Below are 18077 nucleotides of genomic sequence, written 5' to 3'. Positions count from 1 at the left end.
GACATGGGCTTTTGAAGGCAGATGATAAAAATGTTCTGGAATTAGTATGATGGTTGCACAACTCTATGAATATATGAAAAACTGCTGAATTGTACACTTTACAGGGGTGAATATTATGATGTGTGAATTATATATCTCCATTTTTAAAAAGGAATGAGAGAAACAATCTTGTTGAAATACTGGAAAGCAAAGCTCATTTGCAAAATATGATCTGTAAATTTGTAAAACTAGTTTGACCCTTGAGGGAACTTCTAAGAAGTCAGATCTAAGGCTTTTCTCTTCATGACTGACCTTGGCTTTTGGTCAACTTTAGTGCTTAACACGTCAGAATTTATCTTTTTTTTTTTCAGGTGACTATGGTTTTAGAATTTTTTAAGAAGAACGTAATAGCCATTAATAGTAACTCCATTTGAAAAGGCTATAAATCTAATTTTGGATTCTGGAAAAATAACCAAAGCAACGTCTTGCCCTTTGGTAGGATCAGCACTGAATCTCTACAGGGCAGAGCCAGCAGTCCTCATCCTGTTTCAGAAGGCTATGCTGGGAGGGAAGCTGGGTTAAGGCCAGAGGACCTTTTCACACAGTGTAGGAGGTGGGAACATCATTCTCCCTTTACAGATGGGAAGCAGAAGCCCAAAAAAGATCATCCCAAGGCTGGAACCGCTAGTTTCTCATCTTTACCCACAGCTTGTTCTTAACCTTCCTCCAGAAAACAAAAATGGGCTTGAAAATAGTACACCCATCACTAAATTTAAACATGAATAAAAACAACTGGTATTGGTAGACTGCCTTACTGCCTCCTCAGGCCTGCCCCCAACCTGAGCTGATGACAGTCCCAGGCAGGGGGTTGGGGGTATGTAGGATCCTCACTCTACAGATGAAGCAACAGAGCTTGAGAGGCATCATGATGGCAGAAGTCACACAGCTTGGGTGTCCGAGCCAAGGCCAGCCATCTGTCCTGCCTTCCTCCCTGCTCTCCTGCTGTCTCAGCAGTAATGCCAAATCTGATAAGACAGGTATCCATGCTCCTCCTCCTGTGAAGATCTTGTCTGCTATATACACAAGGCCCTGAGAGCTCCCTGGAGAAGGGTTTGGAAGACCAACAGCCACAGCACTGGCCACGGGACACCAAAAGCCATGTGTCCTGTCACATAACTTAAGAATACTGGGTTACTTGTTATAGGTTAAGAAACAGGTGACAGGGAGGCAGGTCAGCAGTCTGGACAAGAAATGGTGATGGTTGAACCAGGATCCCTGGAGATGGACAGGGAAGCAAGCAGGGAGGAGTGCAAGCTTTGGGCAGATGAAAGTGTAACAGACCTTGGTCCCCAGCCAGACCTGGCCACTCACCTCAGGCAACATGGTTACTGCTCTGAGTTTCTGTTTCCCCATTTGTAAAGTGAGTAAATGGGATGATACTTGGTGTCCCTGGGCACTGGTAAGTGCCCAAGTAGTGGTTGGAACGGAGCATCTGGCTTTGAAGAAGGCTTCTTTCCAAGCAGTGGAGGCTAGCCACCTGTCAGAACAATCCTGCCCCATCTGCACATTTTCATAAGGTTAAATTCAGTGACTCTTGAATAACTTTTTATAAGACAAAGACAGACACTGACAGAAGGACAGTGCCAAAATAAGGGGCCCCAGGAACTACAAGAAGCATACTACTGCAGGCTGTGCCATGGATTATAGTTTCCACGTTATGAAAACTGGAGAAAGGAGAGCCCCAGGGCCTGCCCCAGGGTGTGAGTAGTCCCTTCAGGGGCCCTGCTGCTGAGCAGGCAGAGCATTCCCTGCAGAAAGTCAGCCCCTTGGCACAGCACAGAAAATTACATTATGCTCAGTCTATCTGGTGAGAATAAACCTAAGTCACACTCTGCTGATGGACTGAAGTAAAGGAACCTGCCTCTTGCTTTCTGTCTTCTCCCATCTGCCCTCCATCTTGAAGACACATGACAGGAAGAGCAGGAGATACTTCTTCAGAAGACCTTGCCGATTCGAGCCTGTTTCTTTCACTTAAAGAGTTGTGGGACATTGGAAGTCCCTTCAAATGGCTGGGCCTCGGGTGCCTGCACTTTACATTGGCCTGGGAGAGTCCTTAGCAGATACTTTGCCTCATCTGTGAATCTGTCTTTCAGCTCTGTGCAGTGTGCCTAGAAGACTTCAAGCCTCGAGATGAGTTGGGGATTTGTCCATGTAAGCATGCCTTCCACAGAAAGTAAGTATTGGTGTGGAATTATTTAAGAGGACCTGAGTTTGAGGCACATTGACCAACTCACTTGTAGGCTTGGGGCAGTGCCAGACAAGCTTGATGGCTTCATGATTGGTTTATAATGCAGAAAGCTGAGCGCCCTACAGGCTGTTTTGTGTGTGTGACATTAGGAGGGATCAGAGTGGTGGTGGAACGTGAATACCAAGGCCGGACTTCAGGCAGAGCCCAGACAAGCCCACACCTCCTTGGAGCCCAGGCTATAAAGAGCTGTTTTACTGGAACTTTCCAATGAGAGTTTCCTTTCCTAAAAACATTTTAATCAAAACCATAGTTATTTTAAATCAAAATAAATAGTCTGAATGTTAATAGTAGTGTGGGACCATCTCCTCCCCCTTCCTACAGACATATTTAATATTCCCCCTCTCTAGCAATTTTATGTGTTTTGTATTTCTATTAGAAAACTTCATTTCTCCTCCTTCCCACCACCCTCCTCAATGTACTTCATTCTTTAAGAAGTCATGGATGACTGAGGGTATAGCATACTGACTGTAGCTTCTTGGAAAACTGGAGTCTCTGGTTCCTCCAGAGGGTGAAATTCATTCTCCACCCAGTGGTAGAACTCTTTGGGACCTGGCTGTTCACTCCAGTCCCCACCTCTGAGCAACAGACATGTTCTACATGTGAGGCATGTGGGCAGGGGGTGCCACGAGCATGGGACTGACATCTTCCTTCTTGTGGTGTCTCGTTCTGCAGGTGCCTTATTAAGTGGCTGGAGGTTCGCAAAGTATGTCCACTGTGCAACATGCCGGTTCTGCAGCTGGCCCAGTTGCATAGTAAGCAGGACCGTGGACCCCCACAGGGGCCCCTCCCCGGGGCAGAGAACATTGTATAGCTCATCACAAGGATCAAACTGTTGCAGGAGCCAATGTCTGCGTGGAGCCAGGAGGAACACAAGCAGTCTCTGTGTTGGCTGCACTACCTGGGGCACCCGCTGCCGCTTCCTTTGTCTAATGAACTCTTGGGCCAACTAGGCTGGGAACCGAGACTTCTGGGTCTTGTGACAACCAAAGCACTCTGACACCACCCCATGCCAAGAGGAGAGGAGTAGATGAGCCTGCGGGTTTGGTTCGAGAACCTCATGAGGGTCTCTTGCTAACTCCATTGCACTGTCTCCCAGACACTTATCTCCATGTCAAGGTGAATCTTTATCAAGCAGAAAGGACGAGAAACACAAGTGTTAGAGAAGGGAACTGAGTGCAGGTCTTTAAAGCCACCCCCACCCTGACCCTGTGGACACATGAGCTTCTATGCAGACAGCGCAGGCCTCTGCAGCAGCAAACCCTCCTAGCAGCCCCAGCCAAGTAAAAACAGTGGTTACCTCAGCCCAAGCACAACCGGCTGCAGTGCTGGAGGCAGTGCCAACAAGGCTTTTCACGTTATGTCCCTTTGATAAGGCCATCTTGGAACCCAAGGGCTTTGGTTACAAAAAAGCAGCAGTACCCGTCACCACTGGTCCTGCCTCAAGTTCACACCACCTGCTTATCAAATCATCTAAGCTAAAAACATTAGATGTGCTTGGAAAGGTCTGGTCAAAAGCCATTTCCTCTTGTTTCCCCTCCTACTCACCAGTGAGGCACAGCCAAGCTGCCATCAGGAGCCCCAGCAGGGGGTGGGCCTCTGAGCCCATGCTGTCCCTGTATGACCTGGGGGCCTCAGGGTGCTGCCCACATTCCCACATATGCTGTGTGGTTCCAGCATACCTGCTGGTCTTGGCCCACTGCCTCAGTAGGAAGCTGCTGTAAGCCCCTCATATGGCTCCAAAGAGGAGCATCTTACTGATAACGGCCAGTCCCCTTGGCCCTGCTGAGCTGAGAGGAGGATGCTAACCCCCTTGCTTCTCCCCGTCCTTCTCTGTTCTCTTCCCTCTCTTGCCCTCTCTTTCTACTCAAAAGAAAATGCCCATCGTTGACTTAACAACTTAAAGTATCCCAAATAAGATCCCTATGTAATTCTGAAGCCAGGGAAATGCTAGAAATTGTGAATAGTTTCAGGAAGCTCCTGCAAGGCTATTCACCATTGGTGTGTGCTTCAGTATTTGGACTTGGATAACTAATTCAAAGTGTCTTTATAGGGGAGAAATGCATGCTGCTTTTTGGCTCTTTCTGTCCAACTTTTCTAGAAATGACTCAGAGTACAGCAGGATTCATGACTATTTTATGTTAGCTATGTGAAACAGCATTGGGTCAGAGAGAAAGTGCTCTTCCACAGCCCTGCTCTCCACCTCCCTCCATCACAGGGGTGGGACTCCTCATCAACAGCTTTGCCTCTCTGCTCCATCCCGCAAGTATGAGTGGGGGCAGTTTCTCATTGGAAATACAGCCTGCATGATACGGAGAGAGTGGAGGAAACTTTGCTACTCTGTTCATGGCATATCTCCAGGAATTTTCTTGGAATCCAGCCTCTACCATCTTAGAATGGGCGAGGGAACCTGTCCTTGGCTCAGGTGGCTGGGATCAGATGAGGAGGAATATTCCCATTAGCCTAGAAAAGTTCTGGGCAGAATCCAGTTTGGGAAATTACAAATCCAGTTGGTCGGAATTGGCTGTACCCTATGTGTGACCTATTCATGGTATGCTAACTGGACTGCTTCTTTTTTTTTTTTTTTTTTTTTTTATTTTGCGGTACGCGGGCCTCTCACTGTTGTGGCCTCTCCCCTTGCGGAGCACAGGCTCCGGATGCGCAGGCTCAGCGGCCATGGCTCACGGGCCCAGCCGCTCCGCGGCATATGGGATCCTCCCGGACCAGGGCACGAACCCGTATCCCCTGCATCGGCAGGCGGACTCTCAACCACTGCGCCACCAGGGAGGCCCTGGACTGCTTCTTTAAACAGGGCAAGGGAAGTGTGGAATATTTTTATATGAAAGCCTTAGTCTGTCTGGCACCCATGAAAAGAACTATTTGTACACCTACTTTCACCCTCTGTTTCTGCACTCTCTATTTTGTAGCACAACAGAGTTGAATGCTGCAGAGCACCCAGTTGATAGTGAAACGTTTTCAGTGACCAATGTCAGAAGTAGGCTTACTTTGGACTAGCCTCATTCATAGCCAACACTTACCATTTTCACATAATGGCTTTGGGACAAATGTCACCTCTTAGTTATGGGGTTCCAATAGGAAATAGAACTTTTCCCTTCAAAGGAGGAATTCTTGTGTTCTATACTGCAAATGATTTCATCTCACAGCTTTTGTAGGATTATAGCCTTTCAGTGCATCAGTACCAAGGAGACAGCCTCACGAAGCCCCTCTATTTGTAAGGAGGCAAATTAATTCATCTCAGTGTCACAGCTAAAGGCCAGTTGGACCAGACATTCAAAGCCCATCCATTAGAGGAAAGCTTGAGAGTGCTGTGCGCTCCCTAGGCACCATCATGGGTCTGCTTTACACCATGACCTCAACACTTGTGAATGTGCAGGGCTTTTAAAAACCCAGCTCTTCGAAGGTGGGGCTTGACACTGGAGGGGTTAAGAGTGTTTGCTCTGCTTGTAGTCATCTTCCCTTTCTTGGCTTGGTGTCCTTCTATTGCAGCATGGCCAGTGTCACCTGCAGTAATTATTCTTAGCAACACAACGTGAATGTGTTTGCTCCCCACATCTGGGTCCTCCTCCAGAACGTCCCTGTGCTGCACTGCTGTAACTGAGAACGGCCAGGGTTTAATTTATGTCTTCCTTTAATTCTGATTAAAATCACAGTTTTATGTGAAGGACAAGGTCAAATCTCCATTCAAAAACAATCATTTTTAAAGAACAAGGATCCCTTAATACTCTTTGATCAAGCTCACACCTCACAGTGAGACCAGTGAGGCTGCCCTGTCCAAATCTATCTCCATGAGTTGTTGACCTTTTGTTAATCTGTAGACATGTGAGGACTCTGGTCTGCTTTTGGGCCACTGGCAGGTAATGTGATTTTTTAACTTCATCTTAATGTGTCTTAAGCGACTCAGAGATTGGGTGTTGCATGCTGTGGGTTAGTGGGGCAAAACTCAGACTCAACTGGACTCCACGGGTGGGTCAATCATTATCTAGTTGTTATTAGGGGTACAGCTGAATTCAGCTGGCTTTAGGAACAGGGAACAAAACCAGCCTGACTTGATTCCTGGTTGAGTAGGCCTAACATGCTAGTTGTCATCTGCTGCTTTTCTTTGCCACAGTGATTTGGTTAGGCCTATCCCTAGTAGTTAAGGCCCTAGCCAAGGAACAGGACAAGACAGTAATGGCCAGATGGGAGCAGGTGGCCCATGGGGAAGTCTGGGCTGAGGGATACAGGGGACCTCACACCATTGCCAAACACACTGTTCTTGACAAGTCTTGACAAAGATCCTTTCCCCAGTGCCTAGCCCCTCAAATCCATCAAACGAATGACCTCACGCCCTGTTCCTTTCCACATTACCCACTCCAAAGCCTATCATCTTCATGGCCTGGTCCCATTCTGCTAAGCTGCCCTGAATGACTGTAGTAACTTCTTCTGAGAGGTTTTCTGGGAATTATGAAATGCACACAGGGAGGCATCCCCAGAGCTCTGTAGAGAAAAGGTGCTCAGCTTGATTTGAATCACCCCCTTGCCACTCACTAGCCACGTGCCTTCCTGCAAGTTAGCCTCCCAAAGCCTGTTTCCTTATCCGCCCACCCAGGGATTGTAGGAAGGGTGTCCCCACCAGCTTTTGTGGGGAATTGGCCACCATGTCTGGAGCCCAGCAGGCAGGCCTAGAGTCATGGGGGCTGGTGCTACTAGTTGACACTAGTCAACTGGCCACATGGGGCTCCTCTGTTGTCCCTGAAGAAACAACCTCAGCAGAGAGCCTCCTGAGATGTAGGGGCTCTCCCCTGGGTCCCAGTTCACCTGGCTCCCTTCCCTTTCCCCTCTTTATCTTCCTTAGTCACTTCCATTTACCTTTGCCCACGGTGCTCCCCAACATGGTTGCTCAGTGCTGAATATTCCTTAATTTTTTGAATAGGTAATCCCTTCAAGTGGTTCACAAATCATAAACAGTTAAGTCTTCCTTGCATCCCTGACCTCCAAGCAAACCAAGTTCCTCACCCCTTGAGGACCCACTATTAGTTCCTTGTGGATTCTTCCAGAGATTATTTATGCATGTACAAGTACACACACATGTATGTACATGTGCATGGGGTGTGGGTATGTGTGTGTATATATATATACACACAGACACACACACACAGTTGTCCCTTGAACAACACAGGTTAGGGGCGCTGACCCCCCGTACAGCCTGCGCATAACTTTACAGTCAGCCCTCCATATCCGTGGTTCGGCATCCAAGGATTCATCCAACTTTGGATCGTGTAGAATGTATTCACTGAAAAAAATCCACGTGTAAGTAGACCTGCTCAGTTCAAACCTATATTGTTCAAGAATCAACTGTATGTGTGTAATTTTTTTTCTTTTTTACTTGTGTAATACCAGACAAGTATATTCAAGGAACATTCCTAGTCATGTGGGAAGAACCATCCCAGAAGTCAGAATATCTGTAAAGGTGAGCCCAGAATTGGGGGATATTTCTATAATCACATTCCTTTTGAATAAGGCATATTTTCCACTGATTGCAGCATGATGAAATTCTAGTTTGCTATCCCAATCAAACTACAATCCCTCCCTGACCCTAACCACTGATGCCCAAATAACAAGACAGCACAACCAGTTTCCAGCCTATCTTTCTGAGTCTGTTGCAGGACACTCAAGAGCAGGCTCCACAGCCAAAAGCAACAGCACAGTGCAGCAGCTTCTGCAGGAGCCTGGACAGGCTGCAGCTGCACCTCAGCCTCCCAATCCAGTTTCAAGTGAGGACCAAGAGTCCAGCAGTGACGTCTGGTTACAACTGTCATGGTTTCTTAGGCAAGCCCATGTTTTTGAGGCAGGAGTTTGAGAAGCAGCAGTAACTGAAGGCTGAGGCATCCTTGTTTTGTGGGGCAGATGTCTCAGATGTTGCTAAGCAAATAGGTGGTTAGCTGCCTCAGCATTAACAGCAGATATGGCCGAACGTTCAAGTTCATGAACCTACTCCCTTTCCCTTCCCTTTTTTTTTTTTTTTTTTTTTTGCGGTACGTGGGCCTCTCACTGTTGTGGCCTCTCCCGTTGCGGAGCGCAGGCTCAGCGGCCATGGCTCACGGGCCCAGCCGCTCCGCGGCATGTGGGATCTTCCCGGACCGGGGCACGAACCCGTGTCCCCTGCATCGGCAGGCGGACCCTCAACCACTGTGCCACCAGGGAAGCCCCCCTTCCCACACTTCGTGAACACACTAAAAAGAAAATGTTCCCATAGAGTTTCTCCTCGCCCAACATTTTTTCAACAGAAATTATCCCACCAACATTTTCTTTAAAAAACAAAAAAAATTAAGTTCATTCTTGCCCCTGCAGGAGATCCAGGTTAAAGCTGCTTCCTCCAGGCAGCCTTGCGGGGAGGGGCATGGACTTGTGCCTCATTCCTCACCCACCTCCCTGGTACCCTGCCACACACAACAGCAGCCCAGGGATTCCCTAGATTAAAAGTGCAACTTGGGCCCCTGACCTGAAACTTGCAAAGGAACTGTATGTGAAACTCCACTCTTCTGTCATTTGATGAACCTCTTGTCTTTCACCATTAGCATTTAGGAATTTGAGTAAAGGAAATGAAAGTGTCTAAATTCTGGTGAAATTTGCAGTTGATAACTGGAGAATGCTGGGTCATGTTCCTTTAGTAGATTAACGAAGGCTTCCACGTGCCATGGAATGTGCTTCCATTTGATTGGGAACATGAGGAAAACAGAGGGGCTTGTTCAGTAAATGTTATTATTCCAGTTCAGCTTCAGAGCCTAAATTGTTGTTGCAAGATGCAGAGTTTTATTCCACTTTTAGACCAAGCATCAGCACACTTGGCTTACCGACCCAGTGCTCACTTCTGTGGCTATAGTGTCAGGGCCTCCCTGCTCCAGGAACATGTAACCACATTGTGGGCCCCACCAGTGTCAAGGGACTTGTCTATTCTTCCATGAAGCCCCTCTCAGCTCCCTGGGCCAGTACAAGGCTGGCGGACCTGTGTCTCGGGCCAGGTGCACACCATCCCTCCATCCACCCCTTCCCTCCCAGGCCCCCCCCGCTAGAGCAGGAGAGGCAGATGGGGCTAGTGTTAGGAAGTCCTTCCTGGTGACAGCTCAGTCTTCCAAGAGAGTGTTCCTGAACTGTCATCTCTGGGTCTCTTGACAGATCTTTGCCAGGAAGAGTGGATATTAGTCCTATAGTTTTAAGCCCATTGGGGTTTATTCACTAGATACCGTATAACTCCCTCAAAAAAAGGTTTATGAAATGCTGAACCTCAGGTTTCATAGACATGTTTGTACACTAAGAATTATGCAGCAGAATATTTTTAAACATTCGCAGTTTTTTGTAAGCTATATATTTTTGTATATTTAATTGCTATTTTAAAATTTTAATGCATTTTGCTAATACTCTTGTTTAAAAAATAAGACATGCATGTAATTGACTTAAATGTAAATAAAAAGATTTTAAAAATACTTTGTGCTGAGCATGTACGCACCCTTGGTCACCCACATCCCACTTAAGCCCACGTAGCAAGAGCTGAAGGGTGGTTCTGAACAAACAGAATTGGTCAACAGCAACAGGTGATTGTGACAGAGGAGCCTGGCTTATCTCTTCCCATGGTGTGGGGTGCTAGTCAGGGGTGATGAGTGGAGCACCAGGCCACAGCAAAGGAGAAGGCAGAGAGGCCAGGGCCCCCCTGCCACCCTGGCCTCAGCACCACAGGTGTGGCTGGACACAGTCAAGCAGTCTCCCAAATGTGGACACCAGTGCTCAGAAGGGTTGCAGTGGTGGAACTGGCCCACACCTCACCCCTCTAGCTATATCCCAGGTCTGGAAATACCAACTATTCTGTTGGGAGAAGAAAAAAACATCTCCTGGTCCAAAGCCATCCTGTGGCAGCTAGTTTCTACTCACCAACCCTCACTAGGACTCTGCAGCTCAGCTTTGGCCCCATAGCTTCAGGGAAACTGGTCCCCCTCAAGGCCATCCATGGCCCTGCAACCAAATCTGTGCCACCTCTGAAACCTCCTCTTAATGCAGGTGCCTGGAGAGCTCCTCTCCCCTCAAGTCTCCTGAGCAACAGGTCCCCTGCACTAGTCCCCTTTGACCACTCTTCAGTGTTCTTTGCAGCCTCTTCCTTCTCTGCACATCTCTTGTTATTCTCACTCTACCTTGGGATTTACTAAATTCCCACCTACATTTTACCCACCTACACGCACATCATTTTCAGGTCTCTGACCTAAATATCCAGCTACCTATTTGGCATAAAAAATCAGGCAGCCCAAAACCAAGTCTCCCCCGCAAGCCTAGGTGCCCTCACAGAACCTCCTTCCCCCACTTCCAATCTCTACATCTCTAAACTCAACCCTCTAAAGCATCTCTACCTGACCATCCACTGTTCCCATCTTGGTTTGACCACCTTCCTTTCATACCTGGACCATGACCAGAGCCACTACCACCCCCACTGCCTCTAACAGGGGAGTGTGGGATGGGACCCTCAGGCTAGTATTTGGAGGGCTGACTGGAAGGGATAACTGCTGAGATGAGACAGGGCAGTGGCTTAGACCAGGGTGGTAGCTGTGGTGACGAAAGACTGAGTTTACATGCATCTCACAAACTGGAGGTAGTGAAGTGGCAGGAAACTGGGAGAGGATGCTGGCGGAGCTTCAGGGGAGAGATGGAGATATTTCTGTGTAAAGATGGCCTTGGAGATACAGAAGAGAAGGGAAGGGGGAAAGGGGAAGGGGGAAGAGTGAAGAGAAGGCAGTCAATGCCTTGGGACTGGAGCTCAGAGGCAAGGGCTGGGCCAGACATGCTACCTTAGAAATCAGAGTCAAGGTGAGTGCTGATGACCGCTTAAGGAGATCAAGGATTGAGCCTGAGGGCTAGCAATATCTAATTATCTTCAGTGGAGAATAAAGTGGCAGAGATAAAGTGGCCTAGGAGATAGAAGGAAAAGCAGGAGGGGTCTGCAGTGTTAGAACTGAGGAAGATGATAACATGAAATGTCCATTAGATTTAGCAACTGAGATTCACTGGAGTAAAAAGGATGGGCTGAGCACAAAGAACAAAGAGAAGTCACAGAGGCAGTTTCTCAAGAGCAGGAAGTGGTGAATCCATGGAGGTGGAAGGCGACTTCGAGGCACAAAAGGAAAGGGGGCTCTGCCAGATTCTAGCTGTGTGACTTTGGGCAGGTTTCCTCCTCTGTTAAGTTGTGGAGATGACAAGGGCTGCATGACACGACCCACAAAAAGCAATGGCACTCACTTTGTTATAAAGCAGAAACTAATTAAAAAATTTAAAAAAAAAAAAAAAAAAAAGCAATGGCACAGCCTCGTGAGCACAGTAACCGCGGGGAGAGCAGGCGGGACCCCACAAGGCCTCAGAGGTCAACCTGGGTCTCCATGGGCAGCAAACGGGCTCACGCTGGCTCCATTCCTCGGTCCAGAGGAAGAAGCCAACCTCTACCAAGACTCCATCTAGAAACCTGTCTCTCCTCAAGCAGCCTTTTGAGCCTCCCACGCGCAGCCCCTCCACTAGATCCAACTGAGCCAGCCTCCCAGGCAGTTTCCAGCAAGCACAAGGCAGGGAGCAGAAGGTGGGAGAGCCCCGCCCTGCTCTCCATGAGCTGATCAATGGTCACCTCAATTCCTCCCTCTCTACCAGCCTGAAATAACCAGATTCCCCCCACCACTCCTTGAAAAGCTGTCGATACTGGCAGCCCTCTTTGTCTGCTTTTAGTCTTCCAGATGTGCTTTTTCTACTAGCTTACTCACTTCCATCACATCAATTATCCCTCCACTACCCAAGGAAATTTGCCCAGGGGAGAAGTCCTTTCCCTCCAAACAGACCTTCCCAGGATCTACAGTGTAAACAAGCTGGAACTGCCCTTCCAAAAGTTGCTTAACTGTTAAAGTTACAGGCACAGAATTAACTTGCCCAATAAGTCTGTAGAACCTTGAAACATGTTTTTCAATACATTCACACAAGCTAAATGCACACCAGAGTTAATGCACAGAAGATGATCTCCAAGGCCACACTGATAAAATTGTGATTGGATTATAATACATAGTATCAATAGCTTGCCTTACATTTAGCTAGTTCAACAGGACACAAAACCACAGCCCGCTGAACACAGAACAGCTCTCCTCCCCTCCCCTGAAGTGGCTCCACAAAGTGATGCTGAATTTCAAAAATACACAGCAAGTTGAACAAAGCTATACTGAAGAGCAACTTAAATACAGAGAATTCTCACCGACATGGTCCACTTTTTTTTTAATATATAACTTTCCTTACTGGTTATTAAGATATCTTGATGACTTAGAAAAATACATTTGTCCTTTCTCGCTTTGATGCAGGTAGTACACAATCATAAACTGAGTAAGTCTCTTAAAAAAACAAGTCCACAAATCCCATTGTGGAAGGTTCCAGGAACCCCTCCCCAGGTAACAATCAGGGGATCTTCAATAGCTCAAGAAGTGCTCCAACAGCTCCAAAATAACCCTGAAAAAAAAAAAAAAGAAAAAGAAAGAAAAAAAAATAAGAGCAATTCTCCTTTGACTTGTTTATATTACCATAAATATGATTACTAGCATTAAAGCCAACACAGCCTTAATTCCTGACACCTATTTCCTGACTCCCATTTTGCTGAGCCCAAGGCCAGCCTGGGAGCAGAGAAGCTCTGCAGAGCTCCCAGGCAGGGGGTAAGGACACTCTGGCACATCAGACCAGAGCCCACAATTGGGGCTCCACAAGTTATGAGGCCCAGAGCAGCCCAGTTACCCCTGGTAAAGGACGGTACCTGGGCCGTCTCCTGCGGAATGAGGTGGTGAGAAGCAACAGGGGCCTGCAGCATTTCCAGACAACTCTGGAATGAAGGGAATATGAGACATGAAGTGCTATGAAGGAGAAGCGGGGACAGGTCACAGAGGGCGAGGGCTAGCTGGGCTGAGGGTGGAAAGAAGGGGGTGGGATGCGTTCAAGACTCGCCTGAAGAAGGGGACGAGGGTGGCAGAGATGTTGATGTCCCTCCCACACATCCAGTCACACCACCCCTGAGAGAACAAGGACACAGGAGCAAGAGATGTGGAGAGCAAGGAAGGGGGTTCCATACAGGATGTGCAAAGCTGAGGTGCCCCAGGCAGCCAAGCAGCCACACCCAGAAAGTCACTGGATGTCTGGATTTGGAGCGGGGCAGCAGTCAGAGCAGTACTGGCAGAGGTGAGCAGCAGAGGAGTGGACAACAGAACCTTCAGGCAACGTGTAGAGAAGGGCGAGGACAGAGGAGCAACATCTGAAGAACAGAAGCAACTGAGGGGAAGGCAGAGGCGTGAGACAGAGCAGCAGCAGCTGAAGGAAGACATTACAGGACCATCTCCTGAAGTAAGCAATCAAGGCCAAATACAACCAAGACATGACAACCCAAACACGAAACCTAAACAAGGATTAAATATAAAAGAAAATGAGGCAAAACCCATGCTGGCAGAAATCAGCAGGAATCAGAGAATAATCGTACAATGATACAGAATCCATCAAGGTCTCCAAAGGATGCAATCAGACAGTAAAGTACTGTAAGAAAGAGAGAAGTGACTGAGAAAGGAATATGGGAAGATCCTGGAAGACCTGCTATGGATTAGAAGAACACATGAGGGAATTCCCTGGTGGCACAGTGGTTAAGAATCCACCTGCTAATGCAGGAGACACGGGTTCGAGCCCTGGTCTGGAAGATCCCACGTGCCGCGGAGCAACTAAGACCGTGCGCCACAACTACTGAGCCTGCACTCTAGAGCCCGTGCTCCACAACAAGAGAAGCCACCAAAATAAGAAGCCCGCGCACTGTAATGAAGACCCAACACAGCCATAAATAAATAAATGAATAAATAAATTTTTTTTAAAAAGAACATATGAGAAGTCTCTGAAATATAAATAACTAAGGTTTAGTCTATTTTCCAAGAAAAGCTTCTCCAAAGAACATGCGGCCACACAACAGAGAGGCCTGCCCTTTCACTCTTTTTTGGCTTTAAAAATAAGCAGCCACGGGGACCTCCCCAGTGGTCCAGTGGTTAAGCATCTGCCTTCCGATACAGGGGACACGGGTTCAATCTCTGGTCAGGGAACTAAGATCCCACATGCCGCAGGGCAACTAAGCCCGTGCGCCGCAACTACAGAGCCCATGAACTCGCCTGCACACCTCAACTAGAAAAGCCTGCACACTGCAACAAACAGCCCGCAAGTCGAAAAGAAAGATACCACAACGAAGATCCCGTTTGCCACAACTAAGACCTGACACAGCCAAATAAATAAGTAAATATTAAAAATAATAAAAAATAAATAAATAAGCAGCCACATGAATGTATTATGAGAGAAAGTCAGAAACTGTAGAAGGGACACAACTGAGCAAGACTCAGCCACACTCAGAAACCCACAATTACAGCCAGAGGATAGAATTCAAGGGTGTTCACTTTATTTATTTATTTATTTATTTATTTATTTTAATTTTTTGGCCACAGCACGCAGGAACTTAGTTCCCTGACCAGGGATGGAACCTGCGCCCCCTGCAGTGGAAGCACAGAGCTTTAACAGCTGGACCGCCAGGGAAGTCCCAAGGGTGTTCACTTTGTAACAGTTAGCTCTACATATAAAGTGGTTTTCTGTATCTGTGTTTTATTTTACAACAAAAGAAGGGATAAAGTTAACCATTATAGTGAGTTCCACTGAGGACCCAAAATCTACTATCTAGTAAAAGACAGAGGTTGCTACGAGCCAAGAAGTGTAAGATGAGAACAGTAAACAATGAAAGAGAAAGGCTTGAGAATAATCTATACAAAGCTTTCACAACAGTAGACACACTGACTTCAGTGTGCAGACAGAAGAACATTTCATGACTCAGAGAACCTAAAATAATCAGAGTTCCAGAAGTACAGAGATCGACATTAGAGCCAGAGGCATGAATGTAAATGGAAAACACAGAGACAAACAGAGCCAACAGGCTAACCAGAGAGGAAGTCAAAATGGGAAAAACAAAACTTCATAAAGGGTTCATGTCGTAATTATTATGATATGAAGACGTAAGTTAAAAAAAAAAAGTTAACCTAAGAAATCTCCACATTCTGCCTTGAAAAAGGTTCAAAAGAGGTAGAAACTCAGCAGGAGGCAAGTTATACTAAGATACAACATTAAACAGGATTTATTCTTATTCTAATATTAAGCAAAATAAAACAGGTCAAAGATCACAAAAAGCAAGATGCATATAAAAGGTATAAGAAACTGATAATTCAGTACCGATTTACTAATATAATAAGATAGAGGTAAAAAGAAAGTTAGATAACTTAAAGCTTTTTGATATGGGGAATTACACACTTTGGGTTTTAACTATGAACTTAAGCAACTTAAAACGTAAAACTTAAAGCAACCTTAAAAGAAAAAACAACCTCTTCATATTACTTCAAATCCTACTTTGATTTCTGTCAATTCATAGAAACACTGCTAAAGTAAATATGCAAATACAGTTCTGAAAAATGTTCATGATAACACTATCTACAATCCACTTAAACACTTTAAAGAGTCCAACTGCCCCACAACCAAGGGGAGGAAAGAGAAAGTCCCTTCCATAGCTCTGGTTCTGTTCCTCATACTGAAAAACAGAAAGGCACTTTCCAAAATAGGATTATCAGGTTGAGCAATTCAGTTATTCTTTTCCACATAGCCTGTCTATGTGTTAAGTTCTTATGATAGTGTGGCTCTAATCCTGGAATGCTTTTTACTGATCTAGTTGTTTTTAGAACATACATCTTAAATAACTGGCAAACTGGCACATGAACTATATCAATACATAAAAACTGACATCAAAAAAATGAAAAAAGAGGGGCCTCCCTGGTGGCGCAGTGGTTGAGAGTCCGCCTGCCGATGCAGGGGATACGGGTTCGTGCCCCGGTCTGGGAGGATCCCATATGCCGCAGAGCGGCTGGGCCCGTGAGCCATGGCCGCTGGGCCTGCGCATCCGGAGCCTGTGCTCCGCAACGGGAGAGGCCACAACAGTGAGAGGCCCGCATACCGCAAAAAAAAAAAAAAAAGAAAAAAAAAAAAATGAAAAAAGAACTCAGAGTAAGTGCATTTACAAAGTAAGTGCAAACTGCAATGGGGAAAATATAAAGGATGGTTCAGAAAAGAATATGGCATCGTAATATAGCTGGCTGTTCATCAAGATTTTCTTCTTTAAAACTGCTGAAGCTCAAAATTAAATTAACCAAATATCCACCTTACATTAAATCAGGTAAGAAACAGCTTTTGAACATGACCAAAGTTAACCCATATTATACAAGTACAGAAACAAGTAAGTACTGCTTCAAATTCCAGCGCAGCATGAACTGCATGCCCTTTATGAAGGTAACGTGTCACAGGAAGTAAGTCTGCTTACCTCGTGTTCCGAAAAAAGTGCTTTCAACTGTCCCTTGGACCAATAATCCAAAGCATATGCCAAAAGCCGCATGGCGATCGTATTAATTCTCAAGAAATTTCCAACAAATACCACCTGGTTAATGTTCTGAGCACATCAAAAAAAAGGCAATTAGTTTTCATCTTAATTTCTGTTCTCTCATAAAAGCTACCCCAAAGAGAGTACCATGTACATAGTTTTTAGTAGCAAGTTGACTGCTGATCAAAAAAAAGTATTTACATGTAATCCAGTTGATCCAGGGCTGCTTAAATTTGATCCCCAGACAACTCTAAACCTACTTCAAAGTATGCCAGAAAATGTCACAGGAGAATACAGATTAGGAAAAGCATTTAAATTAAATATGACAAACAATAACTACAATTAAATAAAAAGTTTTAGGGCTTCCCTGGTGGCGCAGTGGTTGAGAGTCCACCTGCCGATGCAGGGGACACGGGTTCGTGCCCCGGTCCGGGAGGATCCCACATGCCGCAGAGAGGCTAGGCCCGTGAGCCATGGACGCTGAACCTGCGCATCCGGAGCCTGTGCTCCGCAACGGGAGAGGCCGCAATAGTGAGAGGCCCGCGTACCGTAATAAAAACAAAAAATAAAAAATAAATTTAAAATAAATTTTAAAAATAAATAAGTTTTATACAGATAAGTAAAAAATATTAAGACCCAATTCAAAGAAGAAAAGTAACACAAATAGGCAAATTATACAAAAAATATCACAGACAAAAAAATTCAATCTCACTAAGTGAGCAAAAAAAGTAAAATTTTAGATCCATTAAAAGTTAGCAAAGAACTCTAGATGTTGGCAGCTTCCTTCCTTGGATGTCTGAGTGACACAAGATCTTACATCCTGTGGAGAAGGAAGAATTCGAACATCAGCAGAAGGAGCTGGAAAAAAATCTGCAACTCCATCATTACCAAGCTGTACCAGAGAGCGCAGGAGGCATACATACCAGGAGGAATGCCTGCGGGCCGAGCTCCTCCATCTGGTGGTGCCTCCTCCAGACCCACCACTGAAGAGGTTGATTAAGCCAACCCAATATAGATTTAGCACTGTTTCACAAAAAACACTGAAGGACCCAAATGTGTAGCAAATTCCAAGGCAGTTTTAAAGCTGAGCTGCTATAGTAAACAACTGGGCATTCTTGATACTTGAACAGTGAATATGTACACAGGGAAAGGAAATAACATTGCACTTTATAAGCACTGTATTTTAAGTGGAAAATGCAATGTCTTAAATAAAACTGTATTTTAAATTGGCACCATAAAAAAAAGTCAGCAAAACAAACAACTAACTGAAACTCTAACCCCAATTTAGTCAAGTTGTGGTAAAACCAA

The 18077-nt window shown here is 45.9% G+C and overlaps 2 protein-coding genes across 4 annotated transcripts in view; one reads left to right on the top strand and one right to left on the bottom strand.

Annotated features, from left to right (window-relative positions):
* RNF24 (ring finger protein 24) overlaps nt 1-9904 on the top strand; it is a 136492-nt gene extending 126588 nt beyond the window's left edge. Inside the window, exons 5-6 of one of the 2 annotated variants that reach the window (XM_081255903.1) lie at nt 2133-2212; nt 2960-9904. In XM_081255903.1, coding sequence (XP_081112029.1) covers nt 2133-2212; nt 2960-3098 — 219 coding nt within the window. In that variant the 3' untranslated portion in view covers nt 3099-9904. The remainder of the gene's footprint in view (nt 1-2132; nt 2213-2959) is intronic. The other variant, XM_081255904.1, reaches the window with a different exon arrangement.
* A 2633-nt stretch (nt 9905-12537) lies between these two features.
* The window catches only part of PANK2 (pantothenate kinase 2), a 28231-nt gene continuing 22691 nt past the window's right edge, over nt 12538-18077 (bottom strand). Inside the window, exons 6-7 of one of the 2 annotated variants that reach the window (XM_081255901.1) lie at nt 16713-16838; nt 12538-12799 (exon numbers count right to left, since the gene is read on the bottom strand). In XM_081255901.1, coding sequence (XP_081112027.1) covers nt 12749-12799; nt 16713-16838 — 177 coding nt within the window. In that variant the 3' untranslated portion in view covers nt 12538-12748. The remainder of the gene's footprint in view (nt 12800-16712; nt 16839-18077) is intronic. The other variant, XM_081255902.1, reaches the window with a different exon arrangement.

The sequence above is a fragment of the Mesoplodon bidens genome (assembly GCF_964165515.1).
Source record: "Mesoplodon bidens genome assembly, chromosome: 15".
Taxonomy (NCBI): domain Eukaryota; kingdom Metazoa; phylum Chordata; class Mammalia; order Artiodactyla; family Ziphiidae; genus Mesoplodon; species Mesoplodon bidens.
This window is presented reverse-complemented; position numbering and strand designations above follow the sequence as displayed.